The sequence below is a fragment of the Brachyistius frenatus genome, unplaced genomic scaffold (genome assembly GCF_029030835.1).
Source record: "Brachyistius frenatus isolate BFR_SWC_R1_liver_20210118 unplaced genomic scaffold, ASM2903083v1 Contig_13, whole genome shotgun sequence".
NCBI lineage: Eukaryota > Metazoa > Chordata > Actinopteri > Embiotocidae > Brachyistius > Brachyistius frenatus.
This window is the reverse complement of record NW_027210612.1, coordinates 6,303,418-6,323,393: the sequence shown is the minus strand read 5'-3', so window position 1 is coordinate 6,323,393 and position 19,976 is coordinate 6,303,418. Positions and strand designations below refer to the sequence as shown.

The following is a 19,976-nucleotide window of genomic DNA, read 5'->3' as shown; positions in this document are numbered from 1 at the left end:
TGTGTGTGTCTGAGTGTGTGTGAAACATTCCAATGCTGGGCAGTTTATAAGACACTTGCTTGTTTATATATCTAGGCATCTCTTCTTGGGTTGTAGGGTGGTTGTGGTTCGTGCTGGTAAACACAATGAAAGCACATATTATAATCACTGTCTTATGGAAAAACTAATTCTATTAATCATATAAACCTTGTTCACATCTAAATACCTTACTTTTTTTTTCTGAATGAAAAAAAATTCATAAGTGCCTCCATGTAACACAAACAATGTAAAAATCATCACACTCAGAAAGTGTGTTTTATTTGGGAAACTTTAATCACAGTTTGCTCTTAATAAATAAGTGACAGGTGCCATGCTACAGCCCGGTCACGCCACAGCGTGTAATACACCCGTCAATCCACTAGAGGATACCGTGTCGGTACTCAATAAATGTCGTGTAAATTCAGAGTAGCGTAGACTTGTGAAGGTAATACACACACACACACACACAGATCGGCACGTAAGAAGTGAATGATATTGTTTGAATAGGTATGGTGCCCATACTGTGTATATATTGACTGGTGAGGGTAAGTTTCATTAGATAAGTCAGGCCGTTTCTCCAGCAGAAATCTGTGTGTGTGTGTGTGTGTGTGTGTGTGTGTGTGTGTGTGTGTGTGTGTGTGTGTGTGTGTGTGTGTGTGTGTGTGTGTGTGTGTGTGTGTGTGTGTGTGTGTGTGTGTGTGTGTGTGTGTGAGAGACTTACCATGAGCCCACTGAGACAAGTCATACCTCCTCCTAACTCACACACAGCACCCCTGAGAGACAGAGAGGAAAAGGGAGGCAAGTGAGAGTGAGATTCACTTTGCTGAGCCAAACCTGGCAGTTTAGTACGAACACACACACACACACACACACACACACACACACACACACACACACACACACACACACACACACACACACTGTACAGTAGATGCAAACAGATATAGATACACACACAGACGGGCATACTATCATGCACATACACAGTAAACACAGCAGGGTAAGAAATATCAATTCAACCATCAACCTGAAAGCTGAACACTGAACATTGAGAAGCACAAGCTCAATCAGCAGGAAATCTGAGGAACCAAACACACACACACATGCACACACACACACACACACACACACACACACACACACACACACACACACACACACACACACACACACACACACACACACACACACACACACACACACACACACACAGATTCCCGTAGCTTGCATGCTCATTCAACCCCTCTCTCCATCCTCTTCCTCCTTTCATCTCCCTTTCCCCTCCATCTCTACCCCTGTCCTCTTTCATCCCTCCCTGCCTCCCTCCCTTCTCTCGCTGACCTTCACTATGCTGCTCTGATCAATACCCCTCTCTTCCTCGCCTCCCGCCTCTTGAATGTTAAAACAGGAAATCAAAGGGTGACGTTCCACCTTGAGTGGAAATCAAAAGTGCCTGGGTGCTTTTCAGCCCCATGCCACAGGGCAGGGCGATGCTCAGCAGACAAGAGCAGTGGAAAGAGCAGCACGGAACAAAACAGCATGCCGTGGCAAGGTACAGATTGACACGAGCACCGAGCACTTACTGCAGGTCCCAATCACGTTCAGATTTGAGTGAAAGATGTGTTGCTGACAGTGGTTTCTGCTCACTCTTTTATTCATTCAGTCCACTTGTTTGTGCATACATGTGCTGATTCTGCTGTTATGTCAGACACGGCCTCTCACCTGTCGGCTTTTCCCGCCAGTAGAATCACCTGACCTGCTTCTCCTCCCCAATCACCTGTTCCCTCCTCCCTCATTAGCTTCCTGTATATGAACCAGTCCGTTTCCACTTCTTGTCTGCCAGATTGTCTTTGTGGCATGTGCCTTAGCTTTCATCTCATCTTTACCTGCCTGTTTTGATCCTGATCATGTTTTTGACCTTGCTTGTGTTTTTGGATTTTGCCTTCAGCCACTTCCTTTTTACTTTGTTTGCCTGCTTGGACATTTACATCCTTGATTTTTCTCAGTAAAGACGATTTAACTTTTACACCTGCCTCCTGAGCTGTGCTATGGGGTCCCTTCTTCTGAGAACCCAGGCAGGTTTTCTGCAAACTAAATATATGAACATTAAATGCTGTACTGTCAAATCGTAGATTAAAATATATATTAAATTGTAACGTAGAAGAAGTGACAAATTCTGGTGTAATAAATGTGTTATTATTTCCAAGGATGTTGCTACTTTACCCTCCAGCAAGTAATTTGTGTTTCCCATTTTCCCTTTAATTTTACTGAAGAGGAGAAATATTTTTAAAGTGAGTTTTCTAACCTTTTTCTACTGTAGTTTCCCAATCTGTCAGTGCAACAAACATAATTCTTTCAATAAGTTTGCACAGAAAGAATGAGGTCCCTCTTCCTCTTTTGTATCATAAAGCAATTTCCTGTAATGCAGCGGGTTTCATGTGGTAGAAAGAAAATGGTTGCATGGGGCCATTATATGCTGCCAACCTTTCTGAATGTCTCATTTGTTTACAATAGCAAAACATTTTCAATATTTAAGTGGTAAAATTATGTCAAACTGTAAAATGAAAATTGGAAAGTGTGAAGGAGATAACAATACAGCCTGACTTGCAAAGAGACAGAAGTTTAAATACAACATTAACAACAATACGGTAGCTTATGATCTGTGTAATTAATCAAAGCCTTGGTTGTTTTTTGTTTTTTTTAAGAACAGAAGAACTCACTTGAACATTTGACGTTTCTGCAGACAGTAATGGGCCATCACCTCCTCAGAAGGCCACACACCTGAGTCAGAGAGAGAACAAGAGACAGTCACTCACTCACAATAACTGATGGTGCATTTCAGCGACAGATCTTACACATATCTAGCATCTCTCATGTGACAAAGTGCTTTGATCCCAGTGTCTAAAAAGAAATTAATATTGATATAAAACCCAAATAAAAACAATGAGCGTTCAGTGAAACATAATTGGATGCATTGTATTTTCCAGTCTGTGTTCATTTGCTTCTCTTGTGGTTTCCACCTTGCTTGTGATCCAAGGCTTCTCTGTCTGTTTGTCTGTCTATCCTAAATCCTTGCAACACACTCTGTCATTGGGCACGGTGTATGCATGTGTGTGTGTGTGTGTGTGTGTGTGTGTGTGTGTGTGTGTGTGTGTGTGTGTGTGTGTGTGTGTGTGTGTGTGTGTGTGTGTGTGTGTGTGTGTGTGTGTGTGTATGTGTGAGACAGGGGGTCCAGTGGGTGATAATCACTGCGTGCAGGCCTGTCTGGCTTATCACCTACTGTCAGCCCTTCTCCTTCTGCCGTGCATGTAACACACACTACCACACGCACACTTGCATGCTCTGTACTATTTCTCCTCTCTCAGCACACACACAGACACACAAACACACACAGACGCATACACACATCTTGGCAGTAGAAGAAGTAAACATTCATTTGAATAAAACTTCAGCTTTAATTTTTGCTTCTGGCTTTGAACAAGAAGGTTCGCCTTGGCGCCGTCTGTGTGTGTGCATATATGTATCTGTGTGTGTTTATATGATGGAGCTGTTGAAAAAAAAAAGAGAAAAGAGAATGAGGGGATGTAGAATGAGTTGGAGAAGGCAAGCAAGCGAGGGAGACAGAGATAGAAAATGAGTGAGGTAACGAGAGAAAACTGTGGAGGGAGCGTTAGAAGAGGAGAGAGAGAAAAGGTGGTAGTCGATATAATAAGCGGCTTACAGGCGGTCTCTCTTCACCTCATGGGGCAGACATCACTCCTCTCTCCCTCTCCCTCTCTGTGTCTATCTCTCTCGCTCGCTCGCTCTCTAACTCTCCTCCTTTCCCCCTCGCTCCGGTCCACTAAGATTAGCTCAAGCAAGCAGGATTTAATAATGCCTATTGATAAAATGTCCAAATATTCCTTTTCCCCATTAGAAAAAAAAAAAAAAAAAAAAAAAAAAACACACTCTTTCTACATCTTAGCCTGACAGCACGCACACACACACACACACACACACACACACACACACACACACACACACACACACACACACACACACACACACACACACACACACATATACAATGACAGCCAGAGTGGCTAAACTGTGTGTGTCTACAGAGTGTCAAGACATGAAAGGCTGAAACACGGTGACATTTTAAATTTAATCTGTTATTTGCCTTCAGCCAGCAGCGTGTCACACGCTATGGAAAACGTTACATTGTGATGCTGCACTGGTCAGTGTAGCATTGGTCTACTGTATACAGGGCTGTTTGTTGTGCATATAAACGTTTTCTTTTATGTGACATTTTCCAGATTTAAAGGTTAAGGCTGGTGTCATTTTTTTTTCATTTTTTTTTTCAAATCCAACAATGCATTACTCTTCTCTAAAATACTTTCTGGTTCCTCTACATTATCTGTGGATCAAAGCCCTCGTCCTATTCATTCCTGTTGAAGACATTCTAAAAAGTCGGTCACAGATAAAAATTTTAAGAAAAGGCCAAGTCATTTATTAAAACAGCTGTAGTTTTTTTTGCAACGCTTGACAGGAAAAAACAGGGCATTTATAGGGGGCTAGTTTCAGACCAGAAAGTATTTAAAGCAACCAAACAATGTATGACAACTAAACTACAGTGCAATAAAGAAAAGTATCACTCATTGTAATAGAGCGGCTCATTGTGTTTTTTTCTTTGTAAAGGATTTGATAACCACAGTAAGAATAAACTGTAACACAAGGTGTATCTTTTAATGATGAAAAAACACACTGTGTTGTGTGTCTTTAGCTGCACCCTGCTTCTTCCTTCAACTTTGACCCCTCCTCTTCTGACTGTGTGTGAAACATAATGACATCAGAGCAGGAATCTCTGCCCTGTGAAATGACAGTTTAGCCCCTCCCCTCTGCATGTCAAAACAGATGACACTTGACGTTCAGGGTCAACAAGAACATCTTGGGCAGGCGAACAGTAGAGGGTGGTAATGTAACATTAAACTGGGTGGGATCCACTATTCAGCAACACAAGCGGAAGAAATACGATGGCCCCTTCGCACTCTCGTCTGCTGTTTCCTTTGGTTTTCATTCTGCTGATGATGTGTACGAGTCATGAGTGGCATCTAATCTTCCTGCCACCATCTCACCCCGAAACTGAAGAGGAGGAAGAATTCAGACTGAGCCTTGCAGTATCATTCTCTCAGGTGTCTCCACATCCTCACAGGGTTTTCTACATCTGTACATGTTAAACAAAAATGCAGCCAGGCCATCTGTGACTATGATATAAAGAAACATAAGTCAAGTTAACACTGCGCTGGTCATGTTTTAAACCTTCTGCAAAGGGCTTGTTTCTCTCCTCTAACTGGTGCCCATACTCCCAGATTAACTTTTCCTCCAACAAATCTACGCGTGTGTGCACGAGTGTGTGAACACATGAATGCATGTGAGAGAGAGAGCGCAAGACAGCACTAAGTAATAAAGCTTTGTAAAGCATATGTGAATCTGATGGTTAATCCCCAACTCCAATAACATTAATAGCCCAGGGTGGTAAGAGCTGTGTATGTATGTGTGTGTCTGTGTGATGTGCATGCGCATGCTTGCATGTGTGATAAGTATGTGGCTGTTTTAGTGTGTGTGTGTGTGTGCCTCCCAGGCCGAGGTGCACTGTAGGAAATGAAAGGATCAGGACTAGAGAGCAGATTACTCTTCCTGAGGATAATGAAATTATTTCTCACCTTCAATTACTAGATGAGGAAAGTGTAGAGGGGTGTGTGTGTGTGTGTGTGTGTGTGTGTGTGTGTGTGTGTGTGTGTGTGTGTGTGTGTGTGTGTGTGTGTGTGTGTGTGTGTGTGTGTGTGTGTGTGTGTGTGTGTGTGTGTGTGTGTGTGTGTGTGTGTGTGTGTGTGTGTGTGTATGCGTATCATCTTAATATCGGTCCCAGGAACTAAACCTTGTCAATAGTGTTATCCTGAAAACCATATGTGTGGCTTTGGGATTGTGTGCCACACAGATCGTGAACTCACCTCAGAGTGTCTCCTGTTTGTTTACTGCGACACAGGAAAACTGTTTTCTGATCCAAAAAAAATTGTGCTTTTGAAAATGTAAAAGTGTACCACATGTAGTGGCTTTTCACATCTTGTTGCACATGTGTCTATTTTATATGTCAAGAGGTTTGACAGCTTTACTCTCGTACTATTTATTTTGTCCTGTGGAGCACCTTATTCATGCTACTGTGCCATACAGCGGCACACTAAAAAGTATTAACATTTACTATTTTATTTTCGACTGCTGTCTGATAAATCTATTAATATCTAGACATAAGAATTCACAGCATGCAACATGTGCGTGCATCCAGATACTCAGAGGGGAAATATGCAGTAGTGCAGCAGTAATAATAAGTGTTCATTCCTACAAGTTATTTATTTTCAATTGAATCTTCCAAACTTACTAAGGCAGAGAAGGATGTCCTGTTGTCACTGTAAAAATACTTTTTTCCAATGATATGACATAATATCTGACGGGAGGCAGGAAGAACCACTTCAACTGAATACAAGGTATACAAGGTCTGCAAGCAGTTGCATGTTGTCCATGTTTTCTTTATGGTGTGCTTGAAACGAGGTGTAAAGACATGACTCCTTCCCAACCCTATAAGCCTGAGGTTTATATACTAAGATACACAGTGTTAACAGCTCTGGAGGTGGGAGGCCTGCTTTGCTGCAGCTACCCACTGAATCGACTGTATAATGCCCATCTCCCAACCCCTCATCCCTTAACATCCTGGTGACCTGGGGTTGAAACCAGGAACTCCACAATTTATGGCAGCACTAATCTGACCTCGGTAGCTGTCAGTGATCACATGCACAAGGATGGAATTATCCATCTATCCCTCTGGTTTCTTTTAGCTGCTTATCCAGATTTGGGCTGTGGTGGCAGCAGGCTAAGAAAAGTAACCTGGTAACCCAGGTATTCCCCACCTAAACCTCTCCGACCATGTTCTCCTGGTCTTCCTGAAGGATCTCGAGGCATTCAAAAGCCAGGGAGCCAAGCCGGGCTGGAATCAGCTAAAGGGCTATTACAGGTGGTAATGCTGTCTCACTAGCTACACCAAGCAAAACAGTATTTGAGACAAGGCTGTTACTCTGTTCTCAGCACAAAGAACTAATTAAACAGAGCCTCAACACTTTCATTTAAAAGATAACAAGATCTGCTTAAGTTAGCTTATACTGAAAGCAATTTGATTGCTGCTTTTCAAACCATAAAAATGTCCTAATTCAAGCATTCTTCATGCCTTCCAAATGTTAAGACAGGTAGTTCCCTGCAGATCTGACATAGCCTAAATTTTCTCTGGCAACTGTAAATTGTAATGATATCCTACTAATATAAGCTACCGTATTTTCCGTTACAGTCTCAGGCTGTGAGTTATGAGCCACTGGTCAACAGCTTTCCTTAACGAGAAGAAATTTAGCTCAGTTTCTTTTATCTCCAGGAAATAAAATGTCTGTTTTCACATTTGTTTCACTGGCCTCAGTCAGGTCTCCTGCTGGGGACAGGATGCTGCTGTACAGTGCTATCGAAGAGATAAAGGAGGTGCAGGAGGACGAGAAGGAGGAAGGCAATGATCAGAGAGGAGAGCAACACTAACAGCAAGAGAATAGGGAGTGTAAAAGAGCAGTGAGAAGAAATGTACGGGGAGAAATAGGAAGAGGAGATGGGGATAGAGGGAGGAAGGAAAGGGGGAAAGTTAGGTGAAAGTTAATATGGAGAAAAGAAAAGCAGGGGGAGGTAAAAGTAAAATAAAAGATGGGACATACAGCATCAGTTGAGAAATGACTGGATAGCAAGAAAAAAAAGAAAAGGAGTTAAAGATGCAGAGGAGGAGGAGCTAGAGGGAAAGAGGAGTGACAAGGCGAAAGAGGAAGAATGGGCAAAAGGAGGGAGGGAGGTGAGGAGGAGAGGAATGGATGGTGGAAAAAAAAAAGTAAAAGTAAGGAAGGGGAGTGAGCAAGAGAGGTGTCAAGATGGGGTTAAGTGGGCCATGATGTTGCTCTGTACACGCGTTCGTGTGCACACACACACACACACACACCTCTATCACGACTACATACTGATACACACAAAGACACACTTCTCTCAAACTCAAACACACACACACACACACACACACACACACACACACACACACACACACACACACACACACACACACACACACACACACACACACACACACACACACACACACAGAGTCTTTCTCTCCCCTCAGGCCCAGCGCATCTTCAGGCTCTGTGGCTCTCTGGTGGTGATCCGTCTCCACATTAAGCAAGGCCTCAGATAATTCCTAAGCCTCCTCCATGGCCGATCCAATAAGGGATAAGGCTCTCGGCTGGCCATGATCAAGTGACAATCTGTCCTCTCACATGGCTACTTTAGTGGAGGCCGGGATTACTCCAACCAGCCAAGACAGGGTACACACAGTTCATAAGACCACATAGCTGTGTGCATGTGTGTGTACTGTATGTGCCTGTGTGAGAGAGTGTTTGTCAGGACAGACGGAGACGGGCTGAAAAAGACTGTAGGTAAAGGTGTGAGCATGGATATATGCGCGTGTGTGTGCGTACGAGGTGAGAGAGCAGATTGTATAAGTTCAGGGGTCATAAAGTGACAATAAACAGTGACAAATCTCTATGATACTTAAAACAAATATGGTCCTATGGAAAAGGTGAACACTCTGACTGGTCGGATATTGAACAATGAACAATGAAAAAAAAAATTTCCAGGTACTGTGCATTTAGGGCAAACCATTTTGATATACTTTACTAATACAGAAATATCTCCATCCATCCATTATCTATACCCACTTTATCCTGAACAGGGTCACGGGGGGGCTGGAGCCTATCCCAGCTCACTTTGGGCGAAGGCAGGGTTACACCCTGGACAGGTCGGCAGTCTATCACAGGGCCAACATGTAGAGACAGACGGAAACAAAGACCATTCACGGTCTCATTCACACCTAAGGGCAATTTGTAGAACCACCAATTAACCTGAGGTGCATGTTTTTGGATGTTGGGAGGAAGCCAGAGTACCTGGAGAGAACCCATGCAGGCACAGGGAGAACATGTAAATTCCACACAGAAAGGCCCGGGCCCGGATTCAAACCCAGAACCTTTTTGCTGTGAGGTGACAATGCTAACCACTGCACCACTGTGCCGCCCAGCAGCATCTCAACATTTTTAAAATGGAAAATGGGTTTTGCTGTCAATTTTCCATTAATTTTTTTTCCAATAATGCTACACTGAAGAGTGCATATTTTGACAGTGAAATCTGTAAGATCTGTGTCAAATAATCAGCACACAAGAACCTCCTGGTGTAATCACTGAGGCAAAACATCAAGTATTATAGAGGTTCTTCAGCCTAACAGGAGTCATCATGCAATCTATAAACTGCAGTTGAGTGTTCGGAGGCGGAAAAGGTACAGGTGAACAGAGATAAAGAACTAAAATACTTATTTTTATGTTCGAGCATTTCAAAAGCAAAAAAAGCAAAATGATTTTTGGCCTTTAAGGACCTTCCACCCCTCATAAATCAGATTAGGTAATGCCTCATAAAAGCTTTAACTATTATTAGCACAATGTTAATACTAATACCAATTATAAAATGATCATTCTGCCAAGCTGGTATGGTAAATACACATGCTGTGAATAGGCAGTTTAGATAGCCTTTTTGCCTGTCACCAGAGGAGCCGGGCAGTGTGTGATAAGCATCGACATTCTAGCCAACAGAGTCCGCCTTGGAGACACTCCTGATCCCTTTTTCCAATGGAATAGGCTCATTTTAGCATGCACTCACAAACACACAGCCGCACATTCACACAAACATGCACTCGCACACACGCTTGGAGGACTGTGCAGGGCTTCGATAAGCGTGGCCCTTCTCTCTCTCTCTCTCTCTCTGAGTAAACATCGTTTTGGATTAGGCAGAGTATAATGAGAGCAGGGGGCTATCTGCCCACCACGCCTGCATTGTGGCCCCCCGTTCCTCTCTGAGGGGGCCGGGACCAATCTTTACTCTGCTATTTATCCCCCTCCTCTGATAGCTTACTTATCTGCTGCAAAATGCCAGGGCTGACTGCCTGTCTAACCGCCCCTATAACCGTCTGCTTGATTCTCCTCCTGCCTGCCTGCCTGTCTGTCATCTTGTCTTAAAGCACGCAAAAGCATTAAGACAAATGCACGTCTACGTTTCATTTTATCTGTCCTCTACCTGTCCGTCAGCATTTCTGTCTACATGTCAGGCGCTTTTCTTGTTCCTGAACGAGCAGAGCGATAGTACACAGTGTGTAGAACGGGCGCGACCAAAATCACACGATGCGACAGAACTTACCACTTTGGGAGGGCGTTTTGGAATATAGTGCGTGTTATAAAATGAGATTTGTCATGTTCTTGTGGCTAGGTGCCGGTAACAGCCGTGGCCAGAGGTGTTATAGTTTTTGGACAGGAGTATGTGCGCACAGAAGGACATTGACCAACTTGACCTTTGACCACCAAATTTTAATCAGTTGATTCTTAGCATTTGCTGATGTGTCGCATTCACAAGAATTGGACCGACCTCAGGTCAGAGTGACCTATGACCACCAAAATCGAATGAGTTCATCCTTGAATGCAAGTGAAGAGTTGTTCCAAATTTCAAGGAATTCCCTCACGACGTTCCTGAGATAATGCGTTTCGCAGGAATCCGATGGACCTGAGGTCGCAGTGACTTTTATTCGTTGACCACTAAAATTGAACCAGTTCATACTTGGAACCAAGTGAACATTTGTGCTAAATTTCCCTCAAGGCGTTGCTGTGTTATCACATTCACGAGAATGGAACGAAAAAAACCGGATGGACAGCAAAATGGAGAACCTGTGTCACCAGCACGTAGGCATAATATGGAGCGTCCAGCATTTAGATGGCTGTTGGCGGATGCAACGTCTTAGAGTATATACACTTCTACATATTTGTACAGCTGTAACGATGACAAATACAGTAGGCCATTAATTATTAAGCAGAATATGTCAACCAATTCAATATTTAATTATGTTTAGGAAAACCAGGAGCGTATAGAGCATTTATTATTCATGCTGAATTTGAATGTTTGAATCTAAATAAAGAATTCTTTTGTTTTCTAGCAGATCATTCTACTTGGTGAGAAAACAGACTAAAGCAGCCAAACTGAGCTGTTTGTGTTCCTGATTCAATTGTCGAGTGAATATGACAATGTGTTAGTTGAAGGGGAAGCTTGACAACGTCATGACCTGGCTACCTTCACCACCTTTCCCATCATACCCTGCTCTTCTCGTGGACAATGAGCAGAGGCAGTGAGTGCATACTTGATTAAATTACATTTCGGTGCAACCATTGTCGGTATAGAGTCAGTATTCAGAGCAAAGGAATACAGAGGAAGTTAGGGATACAGTAGGTGAGTTGAACAAAGTATGGAGTAAGAAATAGAAGATGGAGTGAGATAGACTCAGCGGCACAGAATTACAGAGAGGAGGAACAATCAAATGAGAGAGGAGGGAATGAGATGTGAGGAGAGACAGAAGGAGACAGAAACAAAGAGGGGGTCTGACATGTGGCTAATAGACATATCAGCACTGAGGTGTGGGGTTTAGCTGGCAGATGAGAGCTTTGCAGAGCTTCACTCATTGATTAGCATACGGAGAGTGGCACAGGGCCATGTGACCACCCCAGATTATGTTGCGCACACGTGCACACACATAGATTGCCACAGATTGCATCTCTCCCCTTCCTTGGAGAAAGGAGAAAGGCAAAGATGTCAAATTACAGGGTGTCACCTGCACCAAGCTATCTAGTTTCTTGAATGTTAATGTACATAAACAATTAGGACAAGGGGCAGAGAAAGAGAGGGAAAAGAAAAGAAAAGAAAAGAAAAGAAAAGAAAAGAAAAGAAAAGAAAAGAAAAGAAAAGAAAAGAAAAGAAAAGAAAAGAAAAGAAAAGAAAAGAAAAGAAAAGAAAAGAAAAGAAAAGAAACAAAGAAAGAAAGAGGAAGGTAGAAAATGAGAAATGGATGTAGGGAGGAGAGGAAGAGAAGAGTTGAGATTGAAATGAATGATTAAAGATTCTTGTTTCTTGGATTACGGAAAAAAGAATGAAACAATATAAACAGCCACGATGCTAACGCTGCCTTTTCTCCTTTTGGTATCCTCTCTTAATGTGAAAGAGTGTGAAACAGAATCAGTATTTTCTGATTTACAATAAAGTCCAGTATGAGTGCATTTATCCATTCCACAGTCTTTAATCAACATAAATCAATTTTTTGTTGACAGAAATTTTAACTAACCAGTCTTTTAATGCAATTATCACGCTATTTGACATTAAAAAAAAAACAACACCAGTTGTTTCAATAATTGGTGGCTAAAAGCAGACAAACTTCCCAAATGAGTCTTATCTCCAAATAAATACAGTTGTGGACAGCAACAACAAACCAAAAGCAGCAGCTGTGTCAGCCGCTCTGTGATATCTGTGTAGATCTACAACCTCCGTGGCTGCTCAGTGTCTTCGTGCCGTTTTAAAACCAGTTTCTTACATAAATGTCATGTAGACATCAACAACACTGAATTTCATTCTAAATCCAAAATCACACACAGATAAAAGTGTGTGTGAATTGTAGATAAATGCTTAACTGGACTCAGATCAGATAAAATTTAAATGGATATTGATCTATGATGGGATCTTGGGTGTAAAAGCACAACCTTATTTGGAAAAGTCAACTTTTAAGCCGACTAGGGCTGCACCTAAGGTCTTTTTCATTATCGATTGATCATTAATTTTTGTCAACATGATGTGAGAAGATATAGAACAAAGCCTGTTATAATTTCCTAGTCAAAAGAGGCAGCTTTAAATGTTATATTGTTGTCTAAAAACTCAAAAATATTTAGTTTACACATCTAAAAGCAAAAAAACAGAACATATTAATGTTGTGTTGATCGACTAATCAAATGAATCATTGTAGGTCTACAACCAACATGGATGTGAGGTCTTTAAAATGCTCAGAAAAAACATTGTAACTCTGAACGTCTACGATTCCCATGACAACTGAGGAAACACAATCAGCTGGCAAAGATCAAAAACTTCACAACAGCTACTAATTAATTCTACCTTGAGGGTGAGATTGCTTTAGTGAACTACCACCTCGCTGGATAATGCCTCTATTACACTTGAGGCGGTCTATATAGCCAGTAATATATTTATGCAATTACTTTTCTCTACTTTATTCATTCAGGTTGTCTCATGAAGCTCAAGATCTCTTGTGCGAGGCAGACTTTGGTTTTTGAGATGTGACCCTCTGATTCTGTCATCCAGTAATAAGACTGACAGGAAATGATAGCATGAACTGGTACATCCACTCCACTGTGACTCAGTACGGGTTTATGACTAAAACAGGGTGTGTATTATTTAGGGTGAAAACATGCCTCCACCTAAGAGTGTTTGTACTCGAGTAGGAGACGAATGAGTTGCGTTCCAGAAAGTTATAAAAATTCAAAGAGGGAAGCAACTTAGAGAGGGAGAAAAATATATATTCAAGATGAGTGACAGAGACGAGGAGTGGGAGAGGCAGTAGGGAGACAGAGGAGCATCCAGTCTGCCCGACAACTGCACTGATGTCTTAAACATGAGAAAAGAGATTTTCTATCTCGCTGAAGAGGTGCTGAAAGAAAAAAAGAGAGGGAGGAAGACATAATATGGAAGAGAGGTTATAGGGACCAAAGGGAAGGGTGAAGGAGGTAAACATGAGGGGGCTGATCTGTTTTGGTTTAAAGGACAATGCTGCTGAGGAACAGATTGTCAAATTGAGGGAATTTGTTTTAACTATGTAAACTGAAAAGGGTCTCGCATCCAAATTCTGTCTGCCTGCGATGTGTACTGCTTCAACCAGTGATTATTTTCATTGTTGGAAATTCTATTGTGAATTAATTTTTTAATTCATCAAACAATTTCCAAAAGCCCAAGGTGACATCTTGAAATCCCTTATGTCTGATTAACAGTTCAAAATGCAAAGATATTGAGTTCACTATCACTGAATATTAAAGCTAAAGCTTTTTTGATTGAAAAATAGGTTAAACAATGCCACTTTTGTCACGCTTTTTGGTTACAATCTGGATGTTATCATTGATTTGTCAAAGAGGTGATACTGTATGTGGTGGATGAATGCTGAGATATGAGCAGCAATGTGGAAAACATTTAGTGTGGAAAACATTCAGGGAGAGATCTTAAGAGGACACTGTTTCACAAAGATGATTATCGATATAAGCTTCTGACCATTCCAGCCCATGATTGGCCAACATGAATCTGCCCAGACTGAATTTATTATCTATCAATCACATATTAGGTGGCTCGCATGTTGAGCTGAGCAGCTAATTGTCCAGCGATGCCCTTGTAATGGCTTGTTAGTAGGGCTGGGTATAGTTAAACAACTTCTGATACCATTACCAATACCAATACCTTGACTTTGATACCTGTTTATGAGTGATACTTTTTTCTATACCAATATTATAAAATCTCTATTTAGAAAAAGGAAGTTACATTATACATTACATATACAAATCTTTAGTTTCAATGTAAGTGTAAGCCAGGTTATTTTCAGTTACTACAATTTACCCAATTTTTCCTAAACACCTCACATGCTATCAGTAGATGTTAGCTAGGCAGCTACGCACAAAGAATCCATTAATTATTGCAGTTCAAGCAACTCAGACAGAAGCGGCCGAAATTTGTTTGAAAAAGCTGAAGTAAAGTATTCTAACGTAAGAGTTCCCAAAGTTGAAAATAAGTGATTTTATCGACGTGGGTGGGCCACCCGAGTTGTGTCTACGTACCCGATGTATCAAAATTTGGTACCAAATGACAAGGGATTTTTTTGTTTGTAGACAGTACTGAAGCAATTCGGTTGGTGCCATAAAAGTATCAGAGATCGGTAACGAGCCTTACTTGTCAGCTCTCTCTTTTTTTTTTCTTATCAGGTTCTGCCTACTCCTGAGAAGTTGTATTTTGTAGTAACACTGACCTGAACTGAATCACCTCATTGATCCAATACTTAATCTGGTCTCAGCCCCGCCATTGAAGAAACATTGGGAAAATTGCAACATTTTGAGGATGACAAGCGAAGCCAAGTACCATGAATGACTGGCAGTAAGTAAATTAAAATGCTTTCACATTCAGACACGCAAAAAGAAGAGCCCACACTGGTCTAAGACTGATGGTGAGGGAAGGGTGAAAGCAGTTATGGGAAGGTGAGAGCAGGATAAGAAGAAAGTTAATGGGGTGGATGGGGTGAGTTTGACAGCTACAGGTAAAGATGATTCAAACGGGTGTGAGCTGTGGTGACTGGGTGTTAATTTGGGAGGTTCAGAAGAGGAAGGAGACCCCTGGGCTCTCTGTCACTCTCTCACTTTCTCACTCTCAACTGAAATAAACTGCAGAGCAACGAACTCGCCGTGAGGGGCCAGTGAGTGTGTCCACATGTGATACAGCAGTGACCGTGCGTGTTTCCATCCGAGTTAGTGTCTGTATGTGTATTTGCATTTGTGTGCGGGCGCGCGCGTGTGTGTGTGTGTGTGTGTGTGTGTGTGTGTGTGTGTGTGTGTGTGTGTGTGTGTGTGTGTGTGTGTGTGTGTGTGTGTGTGTGTGTGTGTGTGTGTGTGTGTGTGTGTGTGTGTGTGTGTGTGTGTGTGTGTGTGTGTGTGTGTGTGACGGGCTGCCTGAAGGCTCCCTCTGTGTGCAGGCGTTTCATTGGAGAGGCAGATGAGCGGGGCAGATATCCTGGGGCGGCCTGGCACTGGCCAGAGCTTTATCTGAACTGAAATGATTTTAGCACTCCGTTTTGGAGCACTAACCCAGGAGCAATGTCAACCCTTCCTCCTCCTTTTTCTTCTGCCTATCCTCTACTCCTTCCTTCGTCTTTTTCTCCGTCACTTTGTAATTTCCTCCACTCTGCAGCTAGTTATTCTCTGATCCCCTCCTCTCATCTGTCTTTTTCTATCTCTGGCTGGCTGCTGGCTTCGAGATCAGGGAGAAACGGTTAACGACAAAAAATATTTTATATTTGCAAACTATATTCTCCATTTATTTTAGATTTTTTTTTAATTTTGTTCGGTTGTGTTTCATTAATACTTTGCTTTATTTATCGTTAGAGACAGACAAAGAAAAAAACAGTAGTTAGACAGCACAGAGATTGAAATTGTGCATTCAAGTCAAAGGCTTTAACTAATATAAATGTTCATATATCAATCATTTAGTCTGTGAAATAAAAAAATAAAAAAACAATGACTATCACAAATCTCCACTGCCCAATTTGACCAACAGTTTAAACTATTCCCATCATTGAAGAGTCAGGAAACCTGCAAATATTCCAACAAAAACTAGTAAAGCTTTGACATTTTTCAATTAAAATGACCCCACCTCAGCAAAAGAGAAGCAACATCAAAGGTATTACACAGATTTGCTGCCAACAGAATCTCAGAGAAAGATTTAAGAATTAATAGATGCAGTCACACACCTGCTTTGCAGGAATCTTGACTAAATAATATTTAAATACCAAAAAAGTTTGAGTTTTAAGCCACATTGGAAAGCTTCTTTTGCATATCTGTGGCTGACAATGTCGCATGACTTCCTGTCTGTAAAATGAGGTAGATTTCTCAAACCCACTTGAATCAGCTGGCAGGAAACACTGACATTAAAGCTCTGTTCACCACTGGCATTAAAATGCATCTTGTTTGATCCGATCACAACTGAACAACTCAAAGTACAGGTTTCAAAGCACCCACGACGCATTGAGGATGTATTGAAAGCTGATTGCTCAGACCACATTCGGAGGTGGTCTAGTGCAAAACAACAAGAGAAAACCAGTTGTTTTGATAATTTCCTCTTCTTTTAATTTCCGGCACACTCGGTACAGGAACTGCACTGCTGCCTTCCAGCCTGCATTAAAAACAATAACCGTTTGGCAAATGGAAACGATGTACGCGTTTATTTGAATACAGAGCCGGGGAGTGAGATCAGTGAGAAGTGACAGTGAGAAACGGTCACTTAAGACGCATGTGGAGACGCATTCCAACCCCAGGTGTAAACAGACGTACTTAGAGCTCCCACTTGTGATCGGATCACCCAAGATGCCTGTTAATGCCAGGTGTGAACGAGGCCTAAGTGGCTTTCCATTGCATTTTCCCAGTAGGAGGCTGGACATTCAGACTTTTCTAGTTGTCAGGAATGCCACGACTAATCCAAGTGGAGCCTCCCTCTCCCTCCACCTCCCACTCCGAGCCTCACATATTCATTGACCTTACGAAATGTCCCTTATTTCACGAGACTCACAGGTAGAGGCACGCCTGTCATCTGCAATCAGAGCCATTATCACACTGGGCTGATGGCTAGGGCCCACCAAGAAACAGTGGCGCAGATGATACCTTTCCCACTCCTACTCTTTCATCTCACCTCCCCAATCGCTCTCTCCCGTCTCACCCCACCACCACCACCACCATCACTGTTCACCACTCTCTCCTGCATTTACCTCGGCTGCCACATGGGGAATTAAGTGGTATTACGAGGAAAGGCTTCTAGCTGAGCTTAACAGCATTACATGAACAGGTAATATACCCTGAGATTGTGTGTGTGTGCGAGAGAGAACAAGGGGGGATAGGTGGAGGAAAGAGGTGGTCTTATGGGTGTGAGAGAAAGACAGAGTAGGAGATAGAGAGAAAGACAGAAAGAAAGAAAGGGAGTCTTAAGTGAATTGTCAACTCAAACGCTCTAATTGCAGTGAAAGCTCTGGACAAAGAGCACCCACGGACGCCAACGGAGCACACCCTGGGGCACCGAAAGGCCACTTAGCCCTCTCCAACTCCCCCTCTGGCTCCTTCTATCTGCCTCTCTCTTGTTTTCTCACTGTATACAGTGGCAGGTCTCTTCAAAATAATACCTTCCACAACACCTTAGCAAGAAAGGGAGGGAGACACAGAAGAATGGAAGAGAAAGGGAGTGTATATATATATATATGTCTCTACATCAGACTTTTTCTTAATGCAAGTTTAAAAGTGACAGGTCATTCATGACTTTGGAAATGGCTATTTGAAATTTGCCAGAGTGTGTGTTTAGGGTGTGGGATTGTACACTTATTAGATGTGCATCCCAGGCCAGAAGTCGCACTGTAATCACATGAAAAGAAAACTTCACACAGTACAAAGATTCCTGCTCCTGAGCGGTTTGGAGGAGTTTCTACCGGAGCCCACGCTGGCGTCCACGCTGGCCCTCAGCAGCTCTGCAGGACCTCCACTTTCCATAAAGCACATAGGCAGATCACTGGCTCCCCAGGGCTAGGCAGCCATGATGGCTCTATTCAACAGTCCTACTAATGCTATGCTGATTGTCTGAGCACAGCTAGCATGTTGTGTGGCTAAGCACAGGTCATTTCCTCGTTTCCCCAATGTCTCTTTTCAGATGTCCAGGCAGGGAGGGCCTTTGCTGGGCCGATGGGGAGCCACTGATGGTGACTGAAGGTGGAGGTTTCTGCATGCAAGAAGTCAAACTGAAAAATCACAATGGTGCGTGCACACACACAATCAGTGGAATGCATTCATAACACATGACACAGAAATAAAATAGAATAAAAATGTCTGCAGAGCCACAAGTAAAACACACCTCAAAGTTGCTTGTGCCCCCTTCAGAGTGTGCCCATTGTGAAAAGTGACAAAGGGGCACTCATACAGCCATGAAACATAATGGATGCAGCCCCTTCGTCCACTATTGTATCAGGACGACTTGTCCACACGTGTGTGTGTGTGTGTGTGTGTGTGTGTGTGTGTGTGTGTGTGTGTGTGTGTGTGTGTGTGTGTGTGTGTGTGTGTGTGTGTGTGTGTGTGTGTGTGTGTGTGTGTGTGTGTGTGTGTGTGTGTGTCTGTGATGGCTCAATTGGAGCGAAATGTTCACCTGTGCTTTAAAAAATATCTCCATCTTTCATCTTGCTTTACAGACACGACCTTCTTTGAAAAGTTTGAAGTACAAAGCATGACACATGTTGTCTGTTTATGAAAAAATGGGACAGATTTACTTAAAAAAGTTTTAGAGACAGTGGCCAGTGTCTCTGATACAAAAATATAAATCAGGGAAGGATGAATGTGAATTTTTGGGGGGTAAGTTTTTGCCCTTTTTTTTTTTTGGTGTTTTAAGGTTTGTTAGTTTGGTCAGGTCAGGATTTAATGGTTTTTAAAAGTCTGTTCTTTTTCTATTGAAGTTTCAAAGTGTTTTTTATGCAATATATAAATTATATATTAATGTATATTTTCAGCTATTCTGAAATAATGATCAATTGTATCAATTGTATCCCAATGTCATTATTGTTTCCTTTTAAACTGCAGTGAAGGCCTTTTTTTTCCATAAAACAACTGAGAAAAAAGTTACGGTGCAGAGAAGCAACTGTGATGAAGTCGTAGTCTAGCTCATGGACACTCCTTCTTGCCCATATATTGTAAGGAGAGTTTTAATGGAAGTTTTGATACTTTTTCCAGTGAAAGTGGGTCCTTATTTAAATCAACTGAAACTTAGTGGAGGGCAGTAACTATATTCTGCTGTGATTGATGAGCAAGCTAGAAACTTTTTAGAAACTACAGCAAATAAGAGTTGGGAAAATGACATTTACTTTTTCACTGGAGTCACAGTTTCTGTTGCATGTGCTGTAGTTTTTAGATAATCTAGTCAGAACTGCCCTGTAAACATTTTTAGAGTGCAGAACAAAGATTTGTCTCGTTCTTTAAAAAAAAACAACTTCACTTTGATAAGTTCCAAACTGTAGAGCAATTTAGTTTTGATGAGCTACTCAAACAGAAGACAAGCCACTGCCTTTCATAGAACACAGGACACGTTTCAGCACAAGGTTTGTTTTTACGAATAAACAACACTGAAGGTCGGAGAAAATAATTTGGCGTTTATTTTGG

The 19,976-nt window shown here is 42.1% G+C and overlaps 1 protein-coding gene across 1 annotated transcript in view; it reads right to left on the bottom strand.

The window, feature by feature from the left end:
- Positions 1-19,976, bottom strand: part of camkmt (calmodulin-lysine N-methyltransferase) — a 102,971-nt gene that overhangs the window by 28,603 nt on the left and 54,392 nt on the right. The window contains exons 4-5 of the mRNA XM_069693003.1: positions 2,739-2,799; positions 740-791 (exon numbers count right to left, since the gene is read on the bottom strand). Of these exons, the coding sequence (XP_069549104.1) occupies positions 740-791; positions 2,739-2,799 (113 nt within the window). The remainder of the gene's footprint in view (positions 1-739; positions 792-2,738; positions 2,800-19,976) is intronic.